General features: G+C 52.5%; 4 protein-coding genes across 7 annotated transcripts; 3 read left to right on the top strand and 1 right to left on the bottom strand.

The window, feature by feature from the left end:
* Positions 1-1,275: 1,275 nt before the first annotated feature.
* On the top strand, positions 1,276-5,172 carry AAFC00_004894 (uncharacterized protein; the record flags this gene model as incomplete). Of its 2 annotated transcripts, XM_069344606.1 has the most annotated exons (2): positions 1,276-1,514; positions 1,608-5,172. In XM_069344606.1, 2 exons carry the CDS (start codon positions 1,276-1,278, stop codon positions 5,170-5,172), a joined length of 3,804 nt encoding a protein of 1,267 aa, XP_069197034.1. The 2 variants fall into 2 exon arrangements, with proteins under 2 accessions (XP_069197034.1, XP_069197035.1); XM_069344607.1 differs by having other exon boundaries at positions 1,276-5,172.
* A 1,115-nt stretch (positions 5,173-6,287) lies between these two features.
* On the bottom strand, positions 6,288-13,133 carry AAFC00_004893 (uncharacterized protein; the record flags this gene model as incomplete). 3 transcript variants are annotated; one of them, XM_069344603.1, is made up of 3 exons in its annotated part: positions 6,288-6,436; positions 6,494-8,318; positions 8,370-13,133. In XM_069344603.1, 3 exons carry the CDS (start codon positions 13,131-13,133, stop codon positions 6,288-6,290), a joined length of 6,738 nt encoding a protein of 2,245 aa, XP_069197031.1. The 3 variants fall into 3 exon arrangements, with proteins under 3 accessions (XP_069197031.1, XP_069197033.1, XP_069197032.1); XM_069348207.1 differs by having other exon boundaries at positions 8,370-13,118; XM_069344604.1 differs by having other exon boundaries at positions 6,288-8,318.
* Positions 13,134-14,947: 1,814 nt separating this feature from the next.
* Positions 14,948-16,412, top strand: AAFC00_004892 (uncharacterized protein; the record flags this gene model as incomplete). The annotated part of the gene is made up of 3 exons (XM_069344602.1): positions 14,948-15,010; positions 15,076-16,086; positions 16,146-16,412. The coding sequence occupies 3 exons, from the start codon at positions 14,948-14,950 to the stop codon at positions 16,410-16,412; spliced, it is 1,341 nt and encodes a 446-aa protein (XP_069197030.1).
* Positions 16,413-20,185: 3,773 nt separating this feature from the next.
* Positions 20,186-21,741, top strand: AAFC00_004891 (uncharacterized protein; the record flags this gene model as incomplete). The annotated part of the gene is made up of 2 exons (XM_069348579.1): positions 20,186-20,252; positions 20,309-21,741. 2 exons carry the CDS (start codon positions 20,186-20,188, stop codon positions 21,739-21,741), a joined length of 1,500 nt encoding a protein of 499 aa, XP_069197029.1.
* Positions 21,742-21,842: the final 101 nt, after the last annotated feature.

Raw genomic sequence — 21,842 nt, 5'->3', positions numbered from 1 at the left:
CTCTATAATACGTGTACCTTGAAAGACCAGGGAGAAGTAGTCGAAGCAGTGCGCGTTCGCGTTGTTTCGCGACGCTGCGTGGAAAGAGGCGTGTGTACAAGTATCCCGTCAAGATAAGATAGCGAAAAACGGTGTGATGCACAGTCTGTGGTGCAGTGCGTAGAATGGCGCTCGTGAGACCATGTCGTAATGAGGCTGCAGTGCGGACTGAACACAGACTGCAGGTGGTCACGATACAAGAAGATCACCTCTACCATACTATATCTCTCACTTGGAAATGTCTCTGATTTGTCCCCATCGAGATGTCTGTATTCCTGTTGTTGGAAGAACAGTACAGACAGAAGCAGGACAGCAGAACAGGAACAGCGCGTGGTCGAAACACAAGCAGCAGAGTTAGCGTGTAAAATTGCACATGGTTATTGGATTAGGGCGGCGTGCTATTTTCGGGTGAGTTTTACCCAAAAGGCCCAAGAGACCGGGGGGGGGGGGCGTCCTTGAAGGCTGGCCAGGGCAAGGCAAATCGGCGGTACGCTTGAACACAAACAGGACGATCCCCGTGTGCGATGTGCAAGATGCTTGGAGCTGGTATTTGTTTAGTTCCAGTATATGCTGAACAGGAACCAAGGGGAGAGATAAGAGGGTGAGAGGGACAGGATATGTACTGGACATGTCTCGCCGAGCATCGAGTCGAGTCTTGATTCCTTGTCGACCACTTTTTCTGTTGCCGCCATCCAAGTTCAAGAGTCAACGGTCCCTGGAGATTTGCTTGTTTCCCACCTGAGACCTGTTTAGGCCTTGCTCTTTTTTTTTTACTCTTGTCAGTACAGTACTGTAGATGTCTCTCGCGAAGAAAGAGATGATGCACAAGACACTGACGTGAAGCGATAGCGACAGTAATAATACCTTACAACTGCACTCCTACCATTACTGCGCCACAGAAGGTCATTCCTTTCTCCCACTATTATCTCGACTCATTCCGAGTGGTCCAAAAATACCTTACCCTGCCTTGGCCTGCACGATTGCTAAGTCACGTCCCGCGTTTCCCACGTCCCTCGTTAGCATATACCGTATACCGCACACGGATACGAGGGGCACCAGCAGCGCAGCGCAGCACAGTACGGAGCAGTGCAGTACCAGTAGTGATAGCAGTCGCTGGTAATTGCATGTTGCATGTTGCATATTGTATTGTACAGTAGCATTATACTTGTACCCAACTGCAATCAACCAGCACTGCAATACATATGCATATTGCGAACCGATTCAAAGTTACTAAAAATGGAGGGTCGGGTCGCGCCTTCTACGACGTTCCGGCCTGAGCTGGCGCCTCTACGCACCGTGTCAGCCGAAGGCAGCGTCAGCATTCGCTCTCCTGTTCCCGACCTACAAACCATGCACGGAGCCTATGTCAAAAACATAGAGAAACTGGAGCAGTCGGCCGAAGAGTTGAGTCAGGGAGGCTCGGACATTGGAGATGAGATCCGCAAGATGAAACAAGAGCAGGACAGAGCGTCGTCGTTTGGCTTCCAGTCCCGCCGCTCGTCTTCTTCTTCTTCTTCCCATCATCATAATCATCATCCTCATCATCATCTCCATCGAACATCAACTAGAGACGCCTCGAGAGAAGGAAGAAGGCGAGGCAGCGGCGAGAGTGGTGTCAGTGTGTCTGCAGCGTCCGCCTTCATCTACACGACCAACTCGACTCATCCGAACAACAACAACAACAACAACAACAACCTCAACCGCAGTCGAAACGCCTCGACCAGCTCCTACTCCAACTCCATCGTCGACGTCAACACCGCCGCTCGCTGGGGTGGCTACTCTCCCGGAGGATACGTCACGAGTCCGTCGGTGTCGAGAGTGTCGAGTTTCCACCGTCCCGCCGGCCTCCCCGAACCAGTGCAGGAAGGCAGACCTCTCGACTCGCCCCTCGCCTCTCCCACGTCGTACTTCTCGCCCACCCGTCGACCCTCGCAGCAGTCCATGGCCCGCACCGAGGACGTCATGTCGGAAGCCCTCGACCATGCCGCCGAGATTCGAGAGGAAAGAGAAGAACACCCAGACCACAGAGACGAGGACAGACAAGAGCATCATGAGCACTTTGAGGAGCAACAACAAGAGCAGCAGCAGCACGAGGAGCACAGAGAAGACTTCCACGACGAGCCCCTCGATCGGCATGACGCAGACCTTGACACTCGCCAACACGGAGAGCATGATGAGCAACACGCTCAGCCGCAAGAACACCCTCACTTCCAAAACTACCAAGACGCCCTGCACTACATCCCTCCCTTCGAAGACTTCCGCTCCGGCACCCCCGACACCTACCGCCAGGCCCGCTCCCTCTTCCGAGACTTTGACGGCGTGCACTTCTCTCCCACTACGGAAAACTTCGTCGAGTACGACGACGAGGGCAACGAGGTCAACCGTCTGACGTCGGAAGAGTACAGGGAACAGGTCGAGCGTCAGCAACATCATCAGCAGCAGCAACAGCAGAGCAGGATGTCCCGAATGTCCCGCATGACCATGGGCGGCCGTCCAATGTCATACGCCCACCCTCCTCCCGGAGAGAACATGACCTTCTATCCTGCCCCCGTCCCGCGAATGCTGAATCTGCCCAAGCGTTTGTCCCAACTCCCTGCCGCCAAGATCAACCCTCAGCGTCACTCGTATATGCCGTCCGCTCCCGCTGCTGCTCCTCCACCCGCCGCCGAAGAAAGAAGGAGTGTGGCCTGGCTTCCCGCTCTCGACTTCGAACACGAACACGAGGGCCAGCATTCGCACCCGCAGTCACCGAACGAACACCCTGAGCATCAAGAAGAGGCGGAAGACGCCGACGTGCACTCGCCTCTGCACTCCGCACCACCGCTGAAGCAGAGACAGAGCTACATGGACCCCCGCCTGAGCAGGATGAACATGGCCAATCTGCCGCCTCAGCTGCGCGCTTCTGTCTTCTTCGATCCGCCTTCTGTCCAGCACGACGTCAAGGTCAGAGAGTCGGCCGGTGCCACCCTCGACGGTATCCTTGCCGCCTCGGTCAATGCCCCCGTCAACGTCTTCACTGACCATCCCTTCGCCGGTCCTGTCGGCGCCGAGGTCTATGCAAAGTCGCCGCCGACTAATCGCAGGAGTTCTACTCTTATTGACTTTGCCAAGTCCGCCGACGCCGCCAATTCACAGCCCATGCCTGAACAGCAGCACAAGCGGTCCACGAGTGCCACTGTCGGAGCTCCACTGCAGAAGCGGAACAGCATCGTCAGCATGTTGACCGACCTGGGCAATCCCGGCGGAAACAAGCTGAAGAAGAGAAACAGCAGGTTGAGTCTGGCCACCGACCTCGGCTTGGCCAGAGTAGAAGATGGTCCTGCTGCAGACGAGCCAGTCACCGAAGCCGAGCTCGAGGCCCACGCTGCTGCGCGTCAACGGGACATCGCCGCTCTGCGCTCTTCTGCCAATGGCGGCGACCAGGACGCCGGAGCAGACGAAGAGGACTACGAAGAGCGGCAATTCGAAGAGAAATATCCTTTCTTTGCCCAACCCACCACCCTCCTCGCCGAACTGCAAGCCCGCAAAGCCCAGCAGAAGACTCGCAACCGAACCGCTTTCGACGTCGGCCCTAACGGTATGCACAGCACACTTCTGCAGATGGACGCCGTCGCGCAGATCGAAAGGTCCAAGAAGCAGAAACAGAGAACTCGCCTCGCGTGGGAAGATCCGCTCCTGCAGGAGCAAGACCAGCAAGAAGAAGAAGAGGACGAAGACGTCCCTCTCGGCGTCCTGTTCCCCGAACGCAATGGTCTCGTCAACCGTGGCAGGGCAGGGCAGAAGCAGGCCAACGACTGGAACAAGCCTCTTGGACTGATGGAGAGACGAGAGCTCGAAGACAACGAACCCCTGGCTCGCAGACGCAATCGACTTCGCGGTATCAGTCCCGATCACCATCTCAGAATACGTGCGCAGCAGCAGGCGCTCCTTCGCCAGCAGCAGGAGGCCGAGTTCGCCGCCGCAAACATCCCTCTGCCCTCGGACGACGACGAAGACGAGGCCCAGCACGCCAACGAGACGCTCGGCGAGCGGCTGAAGCGCCTCAGACGAGAACAAGTCTTGAACTCTGCTCTGGGCGACCTCGCTGGCGAGGATGAAACAAAGCGCATGTCTGTCTTTTCTGATGATGTTCTCGGCCAGTTCGGCACTCTGAATGAGGCCAAGGACGAGCCCGCGGATCCCAAACCCACGGCAGAAAGTCTTGCTGTCAAGCCGGTGACGACCGACAATGCTCAGGAGCACGAAGGCGAAACACTAGGCCAGAGACGCGCAAGACTACAGAGAGAACGTGCCGGGCTGTCCCAGGAGCAGAGGAATGTTTCTAACCCAGAGTCGGCTGATGCCAGTACCGTTCGTCCACCTCTGCGTACATCCGTTTCGCTCGCAAACCTTCTCGCTGTACACCCTGTCGGCGCCAACTCTGGCATCGGTAGATTCAGTCACGAGGCCGCACCCGACTCGCTGCTCGGTAAGAACAGCAAGGCAGAGAAGGAAGCCCGGAGCAAGCTCATGGCGCAGAATGCACGCTCAACTTCATACAATCACCCGCCTCCTAGACCTGGCTTGTTCCCAAGCAAGAGCACACCCAATGGTCTGGCTACCGCTCAAGCGCCCAGCTCTGCGCAAGGATACCAATCTCAGATGCGTTATCCTCAACAGCAACAGTACCCTCAACAGCAGCAGCAACAAGTCTACCCTCAAATGCAATCAGGAACGGGAATGCCAATGGGTGGCATGGGTATGGGTATGGGCCTGGGAATGCACACCGTGCCGCAACAGCAGAACTCCATGTACAACATGTATCCCCAATTCGCACAACCTACCGCCTACGCAGGCATGGGCGGCATGGGCATGGGCATGGGCATGAACGTGGGCATGAACCAAAACGCCGGCCTCATGCAACAACAGCAGCAACAGAGCATGTACGGTGGCTACAACAACAATTCCGCATATATGATGCAGAACTACGGCGTCCCTGGCTTCGGCGGTGCTCACCTTCAACACCAAATGAACGGTGGTGGATATGCGCCACAACAACAGCAACAGCAGCAGCTGCAACATTTCGATGAGCCACAGTACGAGCAGGGTCAGCGGGATCTCGTCGATCGCTGGAGACTCAGTATCGCGCGATAGGATAGCGTGTGGGGTCCAGCCGGTGCCCGAGAGGGCATTTAGATTTTGTTCTCTTTTTTTTTCCAAAACAGTCTTTATTCTCGTCAATTTTTCCCGAGGATTGTAATTAGCTAAGCGATATCTTGATACCTTTCTTTAGCATGCATGGCATTGGATAGCGAGAAGGAAAGCGAAAAAGGAAATTAGATTATGATTGTCGAGGCTTTTGCCCAATTGTGTTTTTGTAGTTTCCGTTTCCTCTGGTCTTCCTCTGGTCTTTTCCTCAGCGCGAGTAGAGAGAAAGACAGAGAAAAGGAGCAGGAGTTTTCCCATTGGATTATGCTTATGACGAACAAGGGGCAATGGATTCGAGCATTTCTCACTCAGCATAGTAATAGCGTATCAGCCGTATTTTCAGCATGAGCATATTTGTCAGCTCATATACAGTACATAACCGAGTGGATCTTCATGGAGACAGCTCTTCTTTCTTCTTCTTCTTTCTTTTGGGAACAACAGATGTGTTCTGGGGATGGTGACGAAGATCGGTATTGTATTGTACTGAATATCACGAGTCTTTTTGCCTTGAGATTGAGATTGAGATTGCTGGAGGTGATGGTAGCTCGATGATTACTGTAAGGTACCTTACGTTCCTGAACAGGACAGGACAGGACAGGACAGGACAGGACAGGACAGGTATAAAACGAAGTGAAGGTAGTGGTCTTCGTGGGTCAGTGGTTCACTTTCCTGATGATGCCAGTGTTTGCATGGATCAACCAAAGCAAAGAAAGGTCACAAGAGGATTAGATCAGAGTGGACAGTGTAAGTAGATCGGATCAAGACTGACCAGTACAGTACTTGTGAGAAAGGCGCAATGGAGCAAAGAGTGGACGGACGATAGATGAGACAGAAAAGGAAAATGGGGTTTTTTTTAGTGAAGTTCGATGACTACTGACTAGTGATTGAGCAACTGACTAGTCTTTTCTCCTCGATTACGATTTGCATACCCTCCTTCTTCACATTTCGGAATTCTTGGTTTCCTAGCAGTCTGCTCACGTCTCTGTCGCATACTGGGACCAGCGGAGTCATCCCCTCCTTTTCTTGCACATTCTTTTCTCCTCTGCTTTCACACTCTCATTCTATGAACCTCCCGCGGCACCACCGGGTCCACCTCCACCTCTGATCCTCTTGCCTGAGCCATCGTCACCTCCCTCGTGAGGACGCTTGTTGCCCGCTTGCTGGGCACCACTGTTCGGGACGAATTGTCTGGCGGCGGCGTTCATGTTGCCTGCTGCGGCTCCAGGTGGGCTACCTGCTGCTGCTGCTGCTGCTGCTGCTGCGCCACCTCGTGCACCACCACGGCCGCCTCTTCCGATGCCGCCTCCGCCACGCGGTAGACCAGAAAGCGCACCTCCACCTCGTGCGTTTGCGGCGCCTTGGATGGACATGTTCTGCTGGCCGGGCTGCTGTTGCGGGCCGCCGGCAATACCGCCGCCTCGCGCGCCACCGCGGAATGAAGCACCGCCTCGGGGTAGCATGCTACTGCCACCTCGGGGAATGCCTGTCCCAAATCCGCCTCTAGCGACTGGGAGTCCGGTTGTGGGTCTTGCTTGGGCGGGAGCACCGTCTCCTTGGTTGGGCATTTGAGCGCTAGGTCTACGTGCTGGCTGAGCCAAGGGACCACTTTGAGCCGTCTGTGGGATTGGCTGGGCAACCTGTGCTGCTGGTTGAGGCTGGAACGGTGATGGTGCCTCTGCTGGAGCCAGTTGACCGGGTGCAAAGCTTGGCTGGCCGAAGGTCGTGGCTGGGACTGAGGGTGCGCCAAACTTCTGAAGTCTTGCTTGCATCTTGTCCTGTCCCGCTTCCTGCTGCTGGGATGCTACTGCAACCGGCTGTTGCTGTTGTATCGGAGCGGCTGGCGTAGGAGGCTTTGGCGATTGGACACTTGGTGACTGAAAGCCATTAGCACCAGGCTTGACTGGCGATGCTGCTCCGCCCTGAGGCGCATTTTGCGCAGGCTTCGGTGCTTGTGCTGGAGTTGGTGGAGGAGCCCTCGTGACTTTGGCAATCTCCCAGACCTCAACAACAGGCTTCTGTGGTGTCTCCATTGCCGCCTTCTCTACCACATCCAGCTTGGCCTTTGCTGTCCTAGTTTGACCTTCAGCCATGCCGAGCTTGGCCTTCTGCTTCATCGTCTCCATGGCCACTGCCTTCGCAATCGCCTGCTCGCGCTCTTTCTTGGCTTCTTCAGTCTTCTCTTGTACCGCTCCTTCGTTCGCCTTTTTAGCTTCTTCAATACCCTGCTGCAACGCCTCTTTCTTCTCTTTTTGCACAGCCTCCAGCTTCTCCTGCATCGCTTTTTCGTGTTCCTCCTTTAACCTTGCAGCTTCGGCGCTGATCTTGTTTCGTATGTTATTAGAGACGATGTTCCGGATGATGGCGTTCTTTCCCACAAGCTCGCGGGCTTGCTGATCAGTAAACGTAAGTTGAGACACGTCGAGTGCAGTAGTGCTAGCAGGTTCGCTGGGTTTCTCAGACGCTTGTTCTTCCTGCTTAGTCTCGACACCCTCAGCCTTCGTCTGCTGTGATTGGGCCTTCTCCATGGCGGCCTGGCCTTCCTTAGTAAGACGCTCGACCACTGCTTGGTGCTCTTCCTTGAGCCTTTGGACAGCAGCCTCATGCTCAGCCCGCAGCTTCTGCAACTCTTCAGAGTGCTTAGCAATAGCTTCGTTACGGCCTTCTTCCTTGAACTTCTCCTTCATTTCCTTGAATTTGTCGTTCAGTTTCTTCTTCATGTCAGCAACCTTTTGGCTGAAGGCCTCGTCGAGTCCCTTCTTGCTGAGCTCATGTTGAGCTTGCAATTCTTCTTTGAATGCCTGCACCTGCTCAGCGACTTGGTCGGCCACAGACTTGCCCCGTTCAGCATTGTCCGATGGGGCGTTTTCGGGCTCCATCGATGTAGTTGTGGCAACGACGCCACTGGCAGCAACAGTAACAGCGGCGGCCTTCAAAGCTTCAATCTCCTGCTGTGCAGTCGCAAGATTCTCTTTTAAGCTCTCGAGGTGCTCCGCGTCCCCGTCACTGGGTGCAGAAGCAGTCTCAGGCTGAGGTTGGTTCTGCAATTCAGTGAGACTAGCATTGCTTGACTCGAGGCTTTGCTGGAGTGAGTTCTGCCTTTGGTTAGTGTCGTATTCTCTCGATGAGAGGTTCATAAGACTCACAATCTGGTTCTCCAACCCCTGGACTCGAGCTTGCAGTGTCTGAACCTCATTGCTTAGTTCTTCGGCCCTAGCAGCTTCCTCAGCCGCTTTTGCTTCAGTCGCTTCGAGCTGTGCAGCAGTTGCCGCGTTGTTGTCCACTTGCATCTCATCGACCTGACCTTCTTCATTGTCGTCATTACGTTCGGCCTGCTGTGCTTCGACAGCATCTGCCTTGGCAACAGCCTCATCTCGCTCGCTTTGCGCGGCATCGAGAGCTTTCTTCGTCTGTGCGACTTCTTGAACCAGAGCGTCGTGCTCGGCACGCAAGTCGGTGAGTTGCTGGTTCAATTCTCTAATTTTGCCAGCCTGCTCACGAGACCTACCCTTGGCCTGTTCGATGAACTTGGTCTTCTGCTCCTGCCATGCCTTTTCAGATTGCGACTTCACTTCCTCGATTTGTCCAGGGATTGCATCGATTTGCTCTTGAAGTTGCTTCTTTTCTTCGTTCAGCTGGTCGCGCTCTGAGCTCAAGTCGGTGATTTGAGTCTTAAGAGCCTCCATCTCCGCAGGGTCGACACGATCATACTTGGAGATGATGTTCTGAGTCCTCTCTCGCCATCTGTCACGATCCTCCTGCATGAGCTTGAGTTCACCCTCTTTAGTCTCCAGCTCGCCCTCGACCTCGTTCGTGCGGTCCTGAAGTGGCTGTATCTGTGCAGTCAAAGCTTCAACTTCCTTGATCTTCTCGGCGAGTTGTGCTTGAGCTTGTCTGGCCTCGTGACGAAGAGTAGTACTACTTTCGCGGAAGAGGTTTAGTTCATTGATGGTCTGCATCAATTTGGTATGGCTGGCAGCATTGACCTCCTTGTCCGCCTGGTCCTGGCGTTCTTCGCTGAGTTTATGGCGAGCCTCGTCGAGCTGTGACTGGGCATATTCGAGTTGCTGGCGGAGCCGTCTACCCTCCTGGACCGACAATTCGTATTGCACGTCCACAATTTCCTTCTCGCGCCTTAGGTATTTGATAACCTCCTGGAGGTTCTCAAACTCCGAGCCGGCAGGAGCATTGTCTTCGTCATCGTTGGTTGAGGTCTTCTTCTGCTGCAACGTAGAGATCTGGGAGCTGACGGACTCAAGCTGTTCGTGTAGCAGCTTGTTCTGTGACTTCATGTCCTCTCGACTCAGTCGAAGCTCGGTCAATTCTCGCTCATAACGTTCGCGCACTTCAGACCAGTTCTCCTCGCTCTGCAACAGACTAGTCTTCGAAGCCTCGGCCTCAGCCTTGATAGCGGCGACCTCTGTCCGAAGTTGGTTGTATTCTGTTCGCACAGCCTGCAAGTTCTTTGCTGCGTCTGCGTGCTTGACGAGTTCATCCTCGTAGCTTTGCTGAGCCTGCTGCGCGATCTCGGCCTGTGCTTTGAGGTCCTCTTGATGAAGTTTTGCCGTTTCTGCATACCGCTCAGAGTCATCTCGCAGACGAGCAATCTCAGATTCGAGCATCGCCTTTTGCTCCTCCAGACGAATCTCGTTCTCTTCGTGCTGAGTGCGAAGAGTGGAAAGTTCGGTGTTGGTGGTGGACAACTCGTCGGCAAGTTCCTGTAGACGATGCTCCAGATCTTGGATCTTCTCATCCTTCTCGGAAATGATACGGTCCATTTCTTCACGGTATTGATCGTTCGTGTCGTTAATGCTTTGCAGCTCCTCCTCCGAGGCCTGGCTGATGGCTTTGTATTGCTCCACTTGGGACTTGGCGTTCTCCAGTTCACCCCGAGTCAGATCAAGATCACGCTTGAGATCAGTGACCTCAAGTGCGAGTTCTTGTTCTCGTGACAGTGCGTTCTCGTCACCGTCTCCATGTTCTTCGGTACTTTGGTCGTTCTCGGCTCTGGGGGTGGGTCGGGGCTGTAGAGCTTGCGCGCGCTCTTCCGCAGTACGAAGATCAATCTTGAGCTCTTCAACTCTGGTCTGAAGCTGATCGCGGGTAGTCTTTGCAGCAACCAGCTCCTCACGTACGTTGGACAGACTCTTGACAAGGTCGTCGATTCTTGTTCGGCTCTGGTCCTGGTCATATTCGCGGCGAAGAGCAGCCTTCCTTGCTTCGTCAATCTCAGCCTCAAGCTTCTTCTTGGTCGAGTCCAGCTCCGATTCTAGAGTCTCGACTCTGCTCTGTAGTCTGCGTCTAGTCTCGGACTCGGCCAACTCGCGCTCGTTCTGTAGCGATTGGAGATCGGCGGTCATCTTGTTCAGGCGACTCTTTTCATCCATCAATGCCCGGTTGTCCTCGGTCAAACGAGACTCGATCTTCTTCCACAGTTCACGTTCCGCTTTGAGATTTGCGGTGTCGGTACGCATGCTGTCAGCAAGAGCGCGAGCCTCGACGAGCTCCTCGGCGACCTGTTGCGTGCGTAGATCTTGCTTAGCAGCCATTTCAGCTAGCGATTGCGAACGCTTCTGGAGCTCTCCATTCTCCGTCTTGAGCATTCCGTAGTTGGCTTGAAGCATTTCATAACGTTCATGCGCAAGTGAAATCTGACCGTGCGTACGAGCAATCTCGCCCTGCAGCTCGCTCTTCTCTCTTGCAAGGCTGTCGACCTGTTTCTTCAAGGTGCCATGATCCGTGGCTGCTTCCTGGCGATATGCGTCGAAGTGGCTCTGCATGTCCTTGAGTAGTCTTGAATAGTCCGAGAGTTCCTTGGAGTGCGGCGTCTGCTCGACGTTCATCGATGCGCCTGGCCTTTGGGGTGTAGATGGGGTTCCGGCACGGCCGTCCATGGATTGTCCAAACATCGACTGTACATCGGCTCCAGGAGGCAATTGACCTCGGTGAGACAACATTCGTCTGAACATGTCACGTTCCCGAATAATACTCTCGGTCTGTGTAGTCATCGATTTGATCTCGTCTTGATGTCTCTGCACGCGGTCTCTGAGTTCATCTAGCTCCTGTAGGGCAGACTCCTGCTCGGCTTCGCGTTCCTTGGCTGCTTGACCTTCCATCCTGTCAGCAAGACCCCTGTTGAGTTTCAACAGCTGCACATTCTGATCCTGGAGCTCGCTGATATTGCGGAACAGGAGCAGTCTCTGGCTGATCAGCGCGCCTGCAGAGGTCTCATCACCGGCAGAATTGTCATCGAGCTCGCCGTTGGCGAGCATCTGAAGCTGCACCTGAGCAGCGGCATCGAGCGACTCGAGGCCTTGATCCCGCGCTTGCATCTCCACAAGCAGGATTTTGATCTGTGCACTGAGGTCACGAAGTTGTTGACGCAAGATGTCACCCTCTCTCGTGAGGCCATCGAATTGGCCACTGAGCGTGCGAGCCTCCTTACGAGCCTCGTCGCGTTCAGCGGTAACAGCGTCCAGCATCGAAGACATATCGACAATCTCGGCCTCGACTCGTTCCTTCTCTTGACGCAACTCTTCTTGCTCTGGGCCTCTGTTCTCGAGGTCACGAATCATCTCGTCAAGCTCGGAGCTGAGTTGGAAGTTCCTGCGTTTCTCGACCTCAAGCTGGGACTTGACGGTGCTATATTCGCTGTAAAGTTGAGTGAAGGTCAAATTGCCCTTGGCGCGGATGGTAGCCGGAGTGCCAAAAGGTGAACCAGCTCGGCCAGGTGTTCCGGCCAGCATACCATTCATACTGCGTCTAGGTGTGGCGGGCAGTGAAGGTTCAACGGGGTGAGACGGCGCTGCTTGTTGTAACTGCTCCACCTCAAGCTCGAGTTCGGCTAGCTTTTGCTCAACAGCCTCCCGGTGAGTCCTCTCCGTCTCGACCTCGGCTTGCAACTGACCCACCTCGTCCGCAGCGCTGTCCTTGATCTGGTCGATGGTGTCCTGTAGATCTTGCAGTCTCGCTTTTGCCGTGTCCGCACTCTGTTTCTGGAGGTCGGCGAGACGGCGAGCACTGTCCAGTTCGACGCGGAAGGATTCCTCGGCCTTGGAAGCACCCTCTTGCATCTGTTGGATCTTAGCAAAGGCGTCCTCTGCCTTTTGACCGAGCTGTTCGAGACGCTGGCGAAGAGCGGCCTCGGTGCGTTTCATGGTCTCAATGGTCGTGTTCGCATCTTCATTGGCGCGTTGCAGTTCGGAAATCCTAGCGTTCTTCTCTTTACGGAACTTGGTCTGTTCTGCAGCGCGTGTCTTGAGTTCATTGTCCTGCCATTCGTTGTTGCGCTTGAGCAGGTCGACTTCTTGCTGGAGTGACTGCTCCTTGAATTTGGCCGCAGACGCGGCATTCTCCAGGGTCTGGTTCTTGTCCTCCAGAGCGGAAATGTCGCGGCGCAGAGAGATGACCTTCTGGTGTTGCGTGGCAAGCTCTTCGGCAAGTTTGTCGTGGGAGGTCGACTTTGACTCGAGCACAGATAGCGTTTCGCGATTCGAGGCTTCCAAAGAGGCGACTCTTGCTCGCAAGGTGTCGAGTTCCGTAGATGAATCGGTGGACGAAGCATTCAGCGAGGCGAGTTCTGTCTGTAACTCGGCGCGCGCATTCTCCTGCTCGTCAAGTTTCTTGCGCAATTCCTCGATCTCTTGTAGACCCTTGTTCACGGTTGCCTTGAGACTCTTGACGCGCGACTCGCTGCTCCGGACAGTGTTCTCCAATTCGACATCAGAGCGTAGTTTGTCGGCCTTGAGAGTGTCAAACTCCTTGGCTTTGTCGGTCAGAGCAGTCAGGAAATCCTTGATGAGATCTTGGGTCGGCGCGTCCAGAAGCTGGTCCAGAGTGGGCTCTGGAACACCAAAAGCTGCCGTGATGAGGGCGGTATCCACCGCACCTACCATGGCGCGCGTCCTCATGTGTGAGGGCGATCAGCGCAGCATTAATGGAGTAGATATTCAGTGCCGTGAGAGGCAAGAGGTGACTGTACTGTGAGGCCAGATGTAAGCCAACCGAGCGAGGAAGGCAGAAAACTGGGATGATGGAAACGTTGTAGCTGTGTTCGGTATGGATGAGATCAGATCTTCATTCCTGGTGTTGGATCCATCGATCGTCCAGCAACGATGGCTTCTGCGCCCCTACTTTTGTCTTCTGAATGAAAGTGGAAGGGAGACTTACGGAAAGAGGAAAGAGCGACGATGTGTTGGAGTATCTTGGGATACCTTGAAAAATGGTGGTTGACGCGTGCCTGCACCTTGATGCTCGGTGCTTCTGTCCAGAGACACAGGACTGTGATATCCGCGAACAGAACGCAGCTACTAGTGGTACTTAGTGTACCTTGCTTTACCTTATTGTACCTTAACAAATCCAAGGTAGGTGTGTTTGATGCACAAACATCACTCCAAGACTCTGGGGGACGCGAGCTCAGCCCTATACAGTACAGTAGGTTGTGCGACACAGATGCAATACAGATAACTACTGGCTGGTCTGCCGACGAAAGCGGCAGAAGAGGCCTCAGGGCTGAATGCGTCGGACGGCTTTGACGCTTTGTTTTGCCCGTGTGCCTGATCATCTACTGTGCATTCTATAGTTTATATGTACCTCCGTACACCATGTCACACCGTCTTCGTACTAACCACAATGCACACCAAGTATCCCACAGCCTTACTTAGCAAAGCAGCAAGCGAGAAAGACAATGTACCGGTCAGGTCACAAATTCTTCGCTAGCCTTGTATATTGACCTATATCTTATACAGGATAGAGGAAGGTAGAGCTTACTTCAAGTACTGCAGTGCAGACTCGAGGATGGAACCACCTAGAGCTAGCTGAAAATCCTACTCACATGACTGGTACTCTTTGGTACTATGTACTTGGGGGTCGCCTTACCTTATAAATCCAACTCTGTTGCTGCTATTGACTTTCTACGAAACGATCACAAGGTTCATTGAAGGATTATGTAGATTTCAGCGAGGCGATGGCGACCGTTCGCAAGTGTTCCAGGGACGTATAGAACAAGCTGCATTAACAGCGCCGATACTTAACATACCTTCTATAAAATAAAAGTGATCCATGTCTGCCGCGGTAAACGCCTACAGGGTCTCTCTCTCTGTGTGCAACTCTATTCGTCCTGTACAAGTATTCCGATCGTCACTTATCCCACACACCGCGCACGCGGTCTGATTGCTTGAGTCATTCAACTCCCCATGGCTACTCGACTCTCTTCATCTTGTCATTGTAAGCATTATACCAAAGCATCCAGGATTGCGGGGTTGACTTTTATAACCTTCGTTGACCGTTTGCTCGGCAGTCTTGACCCTGTCGTCACCATTATCTTTTTATACGGTAATCCCCCGGTGTTTGTCAGTGTCATGCACGCGTCCAAGCCACACCGCCGCGGGAAAGGGAGATCTCCAGGATCCTCCCCGCGCTTGCCATGCGTCGACCAAGTTTATCCTTATATCTAGTACTTGATCAATGTCGATGGCGACTTTCGGTGCAATCTCCTGGTTCTGAAACCCAATCTCTGTCTCTGTCTCTTTCTTACATGTACCACTATTCTCCAGCATAGCATCCTGTGCGTCTTTTTCCATCGTGAATTTGTTTATTACTGCATCTTCACCCTCTTTCATCGCCTGGTCGGGTCCTGGTCTTGGTCTTGGTCTCATCCTGTAATAAACCTCCTAGAACCCGGAATCTTGTCGACTACACATGACCTGCGCGAGCCATGCCTGCCATGGACTCTCGCCGTGCACCTCAAGTATGGGGTGTTAGCATTAAACATCTCTCTTTGATCACAGTGGGTGCTCATGTCTTTACTTTCACTCGAGTACTGAAGTGTCTGCTGACTATCTTGATTCGCAGTTGACCTTTCAAAACTCTGCATTGATCCTGATCATGCACTATTCTCGCGTCATGCCTACAGTGGGCGGCCATCGCTACTACACATCCACCGCAGTCTTTCTTAACGAGGTCATAAAACTAGCCATATCCATCACCATGGCACTGTACGACCTGTCTGCCTCTGCGCATTCTTCTCTACCAGCCACGTCCCTATTCAAGGAGCTCTTACGACTTGTCTTCACTGGGGATAGCTGGCAGCTGGCTATTCCGGCTATACTATATACCCTGCAAAACTCGCTTCAGTTCCTAGCCGTCAGCAACTTGAATGCTGCTACCTTCCAGGTCACATACCAAATGAAGATCCTCACCACCGCCATCTTCAGTGTGACAATGCTCGGCATGTCGTTGAGTCTGAGAAAGTGGCTGTCCTTGGTGCTCTTGATGGTGGGTGTGGCTATTGTCCAAATACCTTCTGAACCTGATGTCCCAACCTTAAAAGATCTCAAGGAAGGCCACACCGGCTTCCATTTCCCACGGTCCATTACAGGCTTGCGCGATCTAGGCAGAGCCGCCAACAATATACACAAACGGTCGGCCACATACGAGGGGATTGAACAAGACTTTGCAATGCAACACCCACAACTCAACGGTTCCGTTGGTCTGGCTGCTGTAATCACTGCGTGTGTTATATCTGGACTGGCAGGCGTTTATTTTGAGAAAATTCTCAAGAACACTGCCACGCCCGCATCCGTGTGGGTTCGCAATGTGCAACTATCGTTCTACTCTTTGTTTCCGGCCCTTTTCATTGGAGTCATCTTCAAGGATGGAGCAGATATCGCAAGAGACGGGTTCTTCAGTGGTTATAATTGGGCCGTGTGGACCACTATTACCCTTCAGGCATTTGGAGGCGTCGTTGTAGCGCTGGTCGTCAACTACGCTCACAATATTGCCAAGAATTTTGCGACAAGTATCAGTATTGTCGTCAGTCTTCTTGCCAGCGTCTGGTTCTTTGATTTCGAAATCACCGCGAGCGTAAGTCTTTTCCCGGAAAAGAAAAACACAGAAGCTCCTTCCACTGACCTTCCTTGCAGTTCGTTGTTGGCACTGCTGTCGTATTGCTCGCAACCTATCTTTACAGCAGTGACGCACAATCTCACCGTCCTGCTCCGATCTCGATAGCGGAGTACGAGAAAACGACGATTGGCGGCGGTCGATCTTCTCTCGACGTGCAGGCCAACCCTCCAAAGAATCTCAGGTCACCGATGCGCGGGGAAGCACACACGACGAGTAGACCGGGTACGCCTACCTTTGAACGACGCCACTTTAGTAGTGGCAGTTTCTCGAAAAGAGAGGAGTAGGTAGCAACTATGTCACTCCTGCTGAATGAAACGTCATGATACTCTCTACATCTTTTCTCACTTGCCTATCTTGAACATGCAGCACTGACTGTCTTTTGATGTGGTAAGCCATTAAAATCAGTCGGCACGTAGACATACTTTGAGGGAGGAACGAAATTCAGAAGTCCGATATGTCTCTATATAAGGTAGCGGGTGTTCTCGGTCGCCGAACCTAATTGCCTGCTGCCTTGCGGAAGGAGCGATGCTATCGCGGCTCATTGGAGAAGTCTGAGGTTGGCTCAATGGTTTTGGAAGTCACGCTTATTCTTCCATTTATAAGCGCCCGTTTTCTTCCCCTCGAATCGAACATCCACTATTCAGACGATATCAAGACGATGGGCGACTCCATGTTTGATGCACTAGATCGCCTCCAGCGAAACTCCTTGTGTCCGGAATATGCCAACGATGAAGCAGCATATTCAGGAAGCATAGTTGCCCCAGCTGTACCGCATCAACGTCCACAGCTTCCGTACGAGGATCACTACCACGAGCAAGAACCCTACCAAGCCAACGATCTTGTTTTGGAGGAGCCTTACGAGCTGGATGATTTTGGTCAGTATCGTTGGATGAATCGCTCCGTCAAGTCTAACGCTGAGCAGATCGAGAATTGCTTAGACAGCCAGACGTCACCTCTAGGCAGGCCCGGGCTGCTGCCGGTCGAGCTTGCATGTCACTACCACATGAACCATTCGGCCACGCAGGTCACGTACAGCCAATCCCACGCATTGGCAATAGACATGCAGAACATGTACCTCCCTTCGGTTTGTGTATACAATCCCGAATAGCATGCATTTTCATGATGTTGACCAGAAGCAGCCCGAGTGATGCACGAACCAATCGATAGTTTGGTCGAATGTCCGTCTTCCGGCATCGTGACACTTACTAGTCCAGCATACCAAGCGAGTAATAGACGTCTTCCGAAAGAATATGCCAGTGCTCAGTCTCTCGACGATACAAGATGTCGAGAGGTACATCTGGATGACCCATCTGCACAACTCAGACCTCCCGCCGGTGGTAATATTGAAGCCCATCGTAATTCAGCGCAACCGATCGTGCAGGGTATCAGACTTGTTTTGCTAAATGTACTTCCGGATCGATTCCGTACAATCTTTCCATATCGGTTCTTCAATGCTGTACAATCCAAATGCTTTGCGAGTATCTACGAGACCAGCCATAACTTCGTACTATCTTCGCCAACAGGTAGTGGTAAGACGGTCATTTTCGAGCTTGCCATCTGTCGACTCGTACATTCGTGGAACGTTGGCACTTTCAAAGTGGTGTACATGGCTCCTACAAAAGCATTGTGTGCCGAAAGAAGGCAGGACTGGAAGACCAAATTCTCAGTCATTGGTTTACAGTGCGAGGAATTGACCGGAGATTCAGATGCGGTTGCTCTGCGCAACGTCCAGTCTGTAGACATCATTGTCACAACCCCTGAGAAGTGGGACAGTATGACTCGAAAATGGAGAGATCACGAGAAGTTGGTCCGACTCATCAAGCTGTTTCTCATCGATGAGGTCCACATTCTCGGCAAAGATCGGGGTGCTACGCTTGAGGCTGTCGTCTCGCGTATGAAGTCGATCGGGTCCGACATACGCTTCGTAGCTCTATCGGCGACTGTGCCCAACTCACACGATATCGCCACCTGGCTGGGACGAGATCCCACAAACTCAAGCATTCCTGCAACGCGCGAGAGATTTGGCGAGGAATTTCGACCAGTACGCTTACAGAAGCATGTTTGCGGCTACCAATCCAGCTCCAACGCATTCGCATTCGATTCATTTTTGAACAAGAAGTATCTCGATCTGCACTGCTGAAGACTGAGTCATAACTAATCTTGTTGTTGCGTAGGCTGCCAGAGGTAATAGTCAGGTATTCACAGAAGAAGCCTATCATGATATTTTGCTTCACCAGAAAGTCCTCTTCTGAGGCAGCGAAGTCGCTTTCACAATGGTGGACTACTCTCGGTCCGAACCAAAGATACTGGGCTGCCCCAAGTGGTACGGTCAAAGTGGAGGACAGGGACCTCCAAAGTTGGTACCTCTTTGCCCAGGTCATGTGCCTGCTAACGTTCCAGATACTCTTGCCGCCGGAGTTGCCGTTCATCACGGTGGTCTGAGTCAAAACGATCGTATGACGATTGAACGAGCTTATCTTGATGGGAGTATCAACGTCCTATGTTGCACGTCTACCCTCAGCGTTGGAGTGAACCTGCCGTGTCATATGGTCATTATCAAGAACACTTGCGGCTACGAAGGCAATAGCATCAAAGAGTATTCTGATCTTGACATCATGCAAATGATCGGCCGAGCAGGACGTCCGCAGTTTGACCATAGTGCGGTGTCCGTGATCATGACGAAGATGACACAGGTTCGTCACTACGAGCAAATGGTAAGTGGACAGGAGCAATTAGAGAGCTGGTAAGTTTGCCTTGTGGACAAGGGCAACAGCAAGACAGCTGAATAAACTCATAGCCTGCATTTGAATCTCATAGAGCACCTGAATGCTGAAATTGGACTCGGAACCGTGAAGAACCTACAGTCAGCAAAGATATGGCTTCACGGGACTTTTCTACGCGTCCGTCTGTGCGAAAATCCGCGTCATTACAACATCCAAGGAGACACGGCAGGGGATTCCCTGGATGACAGACTCGAGAAGATATGCCGTACAGCTATTGCTCAATTGACGGACAATAACCTTGCTATCGACAACTTTGATTTGAAGTTAACCGAGTATGGCGAAGCTATGGCGCGCTACTATGTCAATCTAGACACCATGGTCGGCATAATGAGTATTCCAGAAAAGCCGAAGACTTCAGAAATCGTAAGTGAGCGGTTGTTTTGCTCTGCAGGCTTTCCTTGCTGACGTGTACTCAGCTATCGACACTGGCTCAAGCGTGTGAATTTCGAGAGATACGTCTCCGGTCTGGAGAAAAGCAGCTCTATAAAGAGATAAACAAAGCTCCCGGCATGCGCTTTCCCATCAAAGTCGACATCGCCTTAACAGCACACAAGGTCACTTTATTGATACAGGCGATATTGGGCGGTGTCGAGACCTCCTTGAATGACACAATCCACCGAAGTCAATATACACTTGATCAAAACTTGATTTTTCAGCATGTTCACCGGTTGGTAAGGTGTATCGTTGATTGCCAGACATACCAAGAAGATGCTGTAGGTATCCGCAATTCCCTGTTACTTTCACGGAGCTTCGCAGCAAAAGTATGGGATGACTCACCACTCGTGCTGCGACAAATTGACCAACTCGGGCCTGTTGCTGTCAAGAAACTCGTTGCTGCCGATATCAACAGCATTGAAGACCTAGTGCTCACTGATTCCGGACGGATTGAGCGAGCATTGGGCAAAAATCCAGCTTTTGTGCATAGGATTCTCAATGATGCGAAGTCATTTCCTCAACTCAGACTAAACATACGAACTCATGGTCAATATGTAAGATTCTTGGCCGCTTTGAAGTGAACACAATATTGATTCCCACAGATGATCAGAAGGGGGGACTGCGTTACGATTGATCTAGCAATCGATGTGGGCTTTCTTAATGACAAGCCTCCGATTTACTTTCGAAAAAAGCCTGTCTTTGTAATCATACTTGCAGAGACGTCAGACGGCCGGAGTTTGCATTTCTGCCGTATCAGGTATATGCTCCTCAGGATAAGACTCTCGTTCTGGCTAATTCGCACACGCAGTGCGCAGAAGATCGATAAGGCAGGCCCGATCATGTTCAAGGCGAAGCTCAAGCGGGCGACGCATTTCATGAATTGCTCTGCAATGTGTGACGAATTAGGTAGGCGCTCAATGCCGCAATCATCCTCTCCGTTCACTGATTTGCTACTTTCAAAGCTGGAACCTTGAAGCAAGTGAGGATAGATCCAGCTATACCAACAGATGCCTTTCAATCGATTGAAGAAGTGTACGATCCTCGCTTCACTTCACAAGCCGTACCCAACAGCAATCCTTCAGCTGGTTATACGGTCAAAGGTACGTCTGCGCTTCCACACAACTCTGACAACAGGATCGAGGAGTGGGACGATGGTGGTATCGATGATGCTGAGTTCGAGAAAGCTGCCGAAGGTGGAGACGAGTTTGGTGACGTTGATGAGTTCGAAAGTGATGCTGGTGGACATGAAGAGACACATTCGAAGCCATTGACCCGGCTGGCAAACGGTAAATGGGCGTGCAGCCATCATTGCAAAGACAAGACTTCCTGCGCACATCTCTGCTGTAGAGAAGGGCTCAGTGGCAAGCCGAAGTCGAAGTCGAAGTCGAAGCCGGAGCCGAAGACGAAACCGAAGCCTAAGGCTTCAACTGGTGTCAATCAAGGCTTAAGGAAGATCAGTGAGAAACTGGGGAGCAAAACACAATCAAAACTTGTCTTGAAGTCACAGAAACGAAAGCCTCAAGCTGGAACTACATCAGCCCAACTAGAGCACATTGATCTTTCCAAGGCCAGTCCTGCCAACAGGCGACACCCCATTCCGACATCGTCTTCGGTAACGAGTCTGTCACTCCTACACAAGAACACAGCTAGCACGAATCGCATCCCTACATTGAGAGACCAGAAGTCGCCTCAACAAGCGATGCTTGACAATGGTACGGGGTTGAATTCTCCTAATGAGTACGACGACCCTTTTCCTGATGACTTCTTCGATATTGCAATGGTGGATGATCTTCCCGATCCGAGCACTTTCCCACGCAATCGTGGAGATCGTGAGATGGAAGCACAACGGCGAGACGTTACAACTGCCGAGTCTGCCTATGTGGAGGATGACTCAGATCTGCTCGATGCAGCCTTGATTGGGGCAGAAGACTCACATAAACTACAAGAGTTGAGTGATGCAGCAGGAAGTCCATCCACCATTGATCGTGACATCGGCTGTTCCATGCGCTCAGATCACGAAACTCGGTGTACTTTCCCCGTGCCATCCAGCGATTCTTGTCTGTTCGTCTCGCAGCAAAGGTCTGGCGCTGTTCCTTACTTGCCACCCTCAAGCTCGAGTCTATATCTCCTAGCGGTGGACCCCGAGAAGCGTAAGGCACCAGACGAGGCTGGTTGTGCTATCGAGGCGAAAAGACCCAAAGGTGATGACCCTACTGTTTTTCAAAGTGGAATACCTCGATTCGGTAGATCTATGATCACCGCCAGCCACGACTCGCCTCTTCCCTCGAACATGGTTGATCCTAGCGTGGCCAAAGATGCTGAAATGGAAGAACTCAGAAAATGGCTCGCCGAGGAATTTGGCGATTCCATTGAGCTTGTCGAATCTATGGACTGAACGGATCCGGGTGTTGCAACGAGCGGGTATATCTAAGTATAATGGACTGGGGAAAAGAGGAAGGTTTCGAAGCATCTGCTCCGAGTTTCCATGGATTTACG

This window comes from Neodothiora populina (assembly GCF_041146345.1).
Source record: "Neodothiora populina strain CPC 39397 chromosome Unknown canker_contig_3, whole genome shotgun sequence".
NCBI classification, from domain to species: domain Eukaryota; kingdom Fungi; phylum Ascomycota; class Dothideomycetes; order Dothideales; family Dothioraceae; genus Neodothiora; species Neodothiora populina.
Note: the sequence above shows the minus strand (reverse complement) of the source record. Positions and strands in the feature narration are given on the sequence as shown.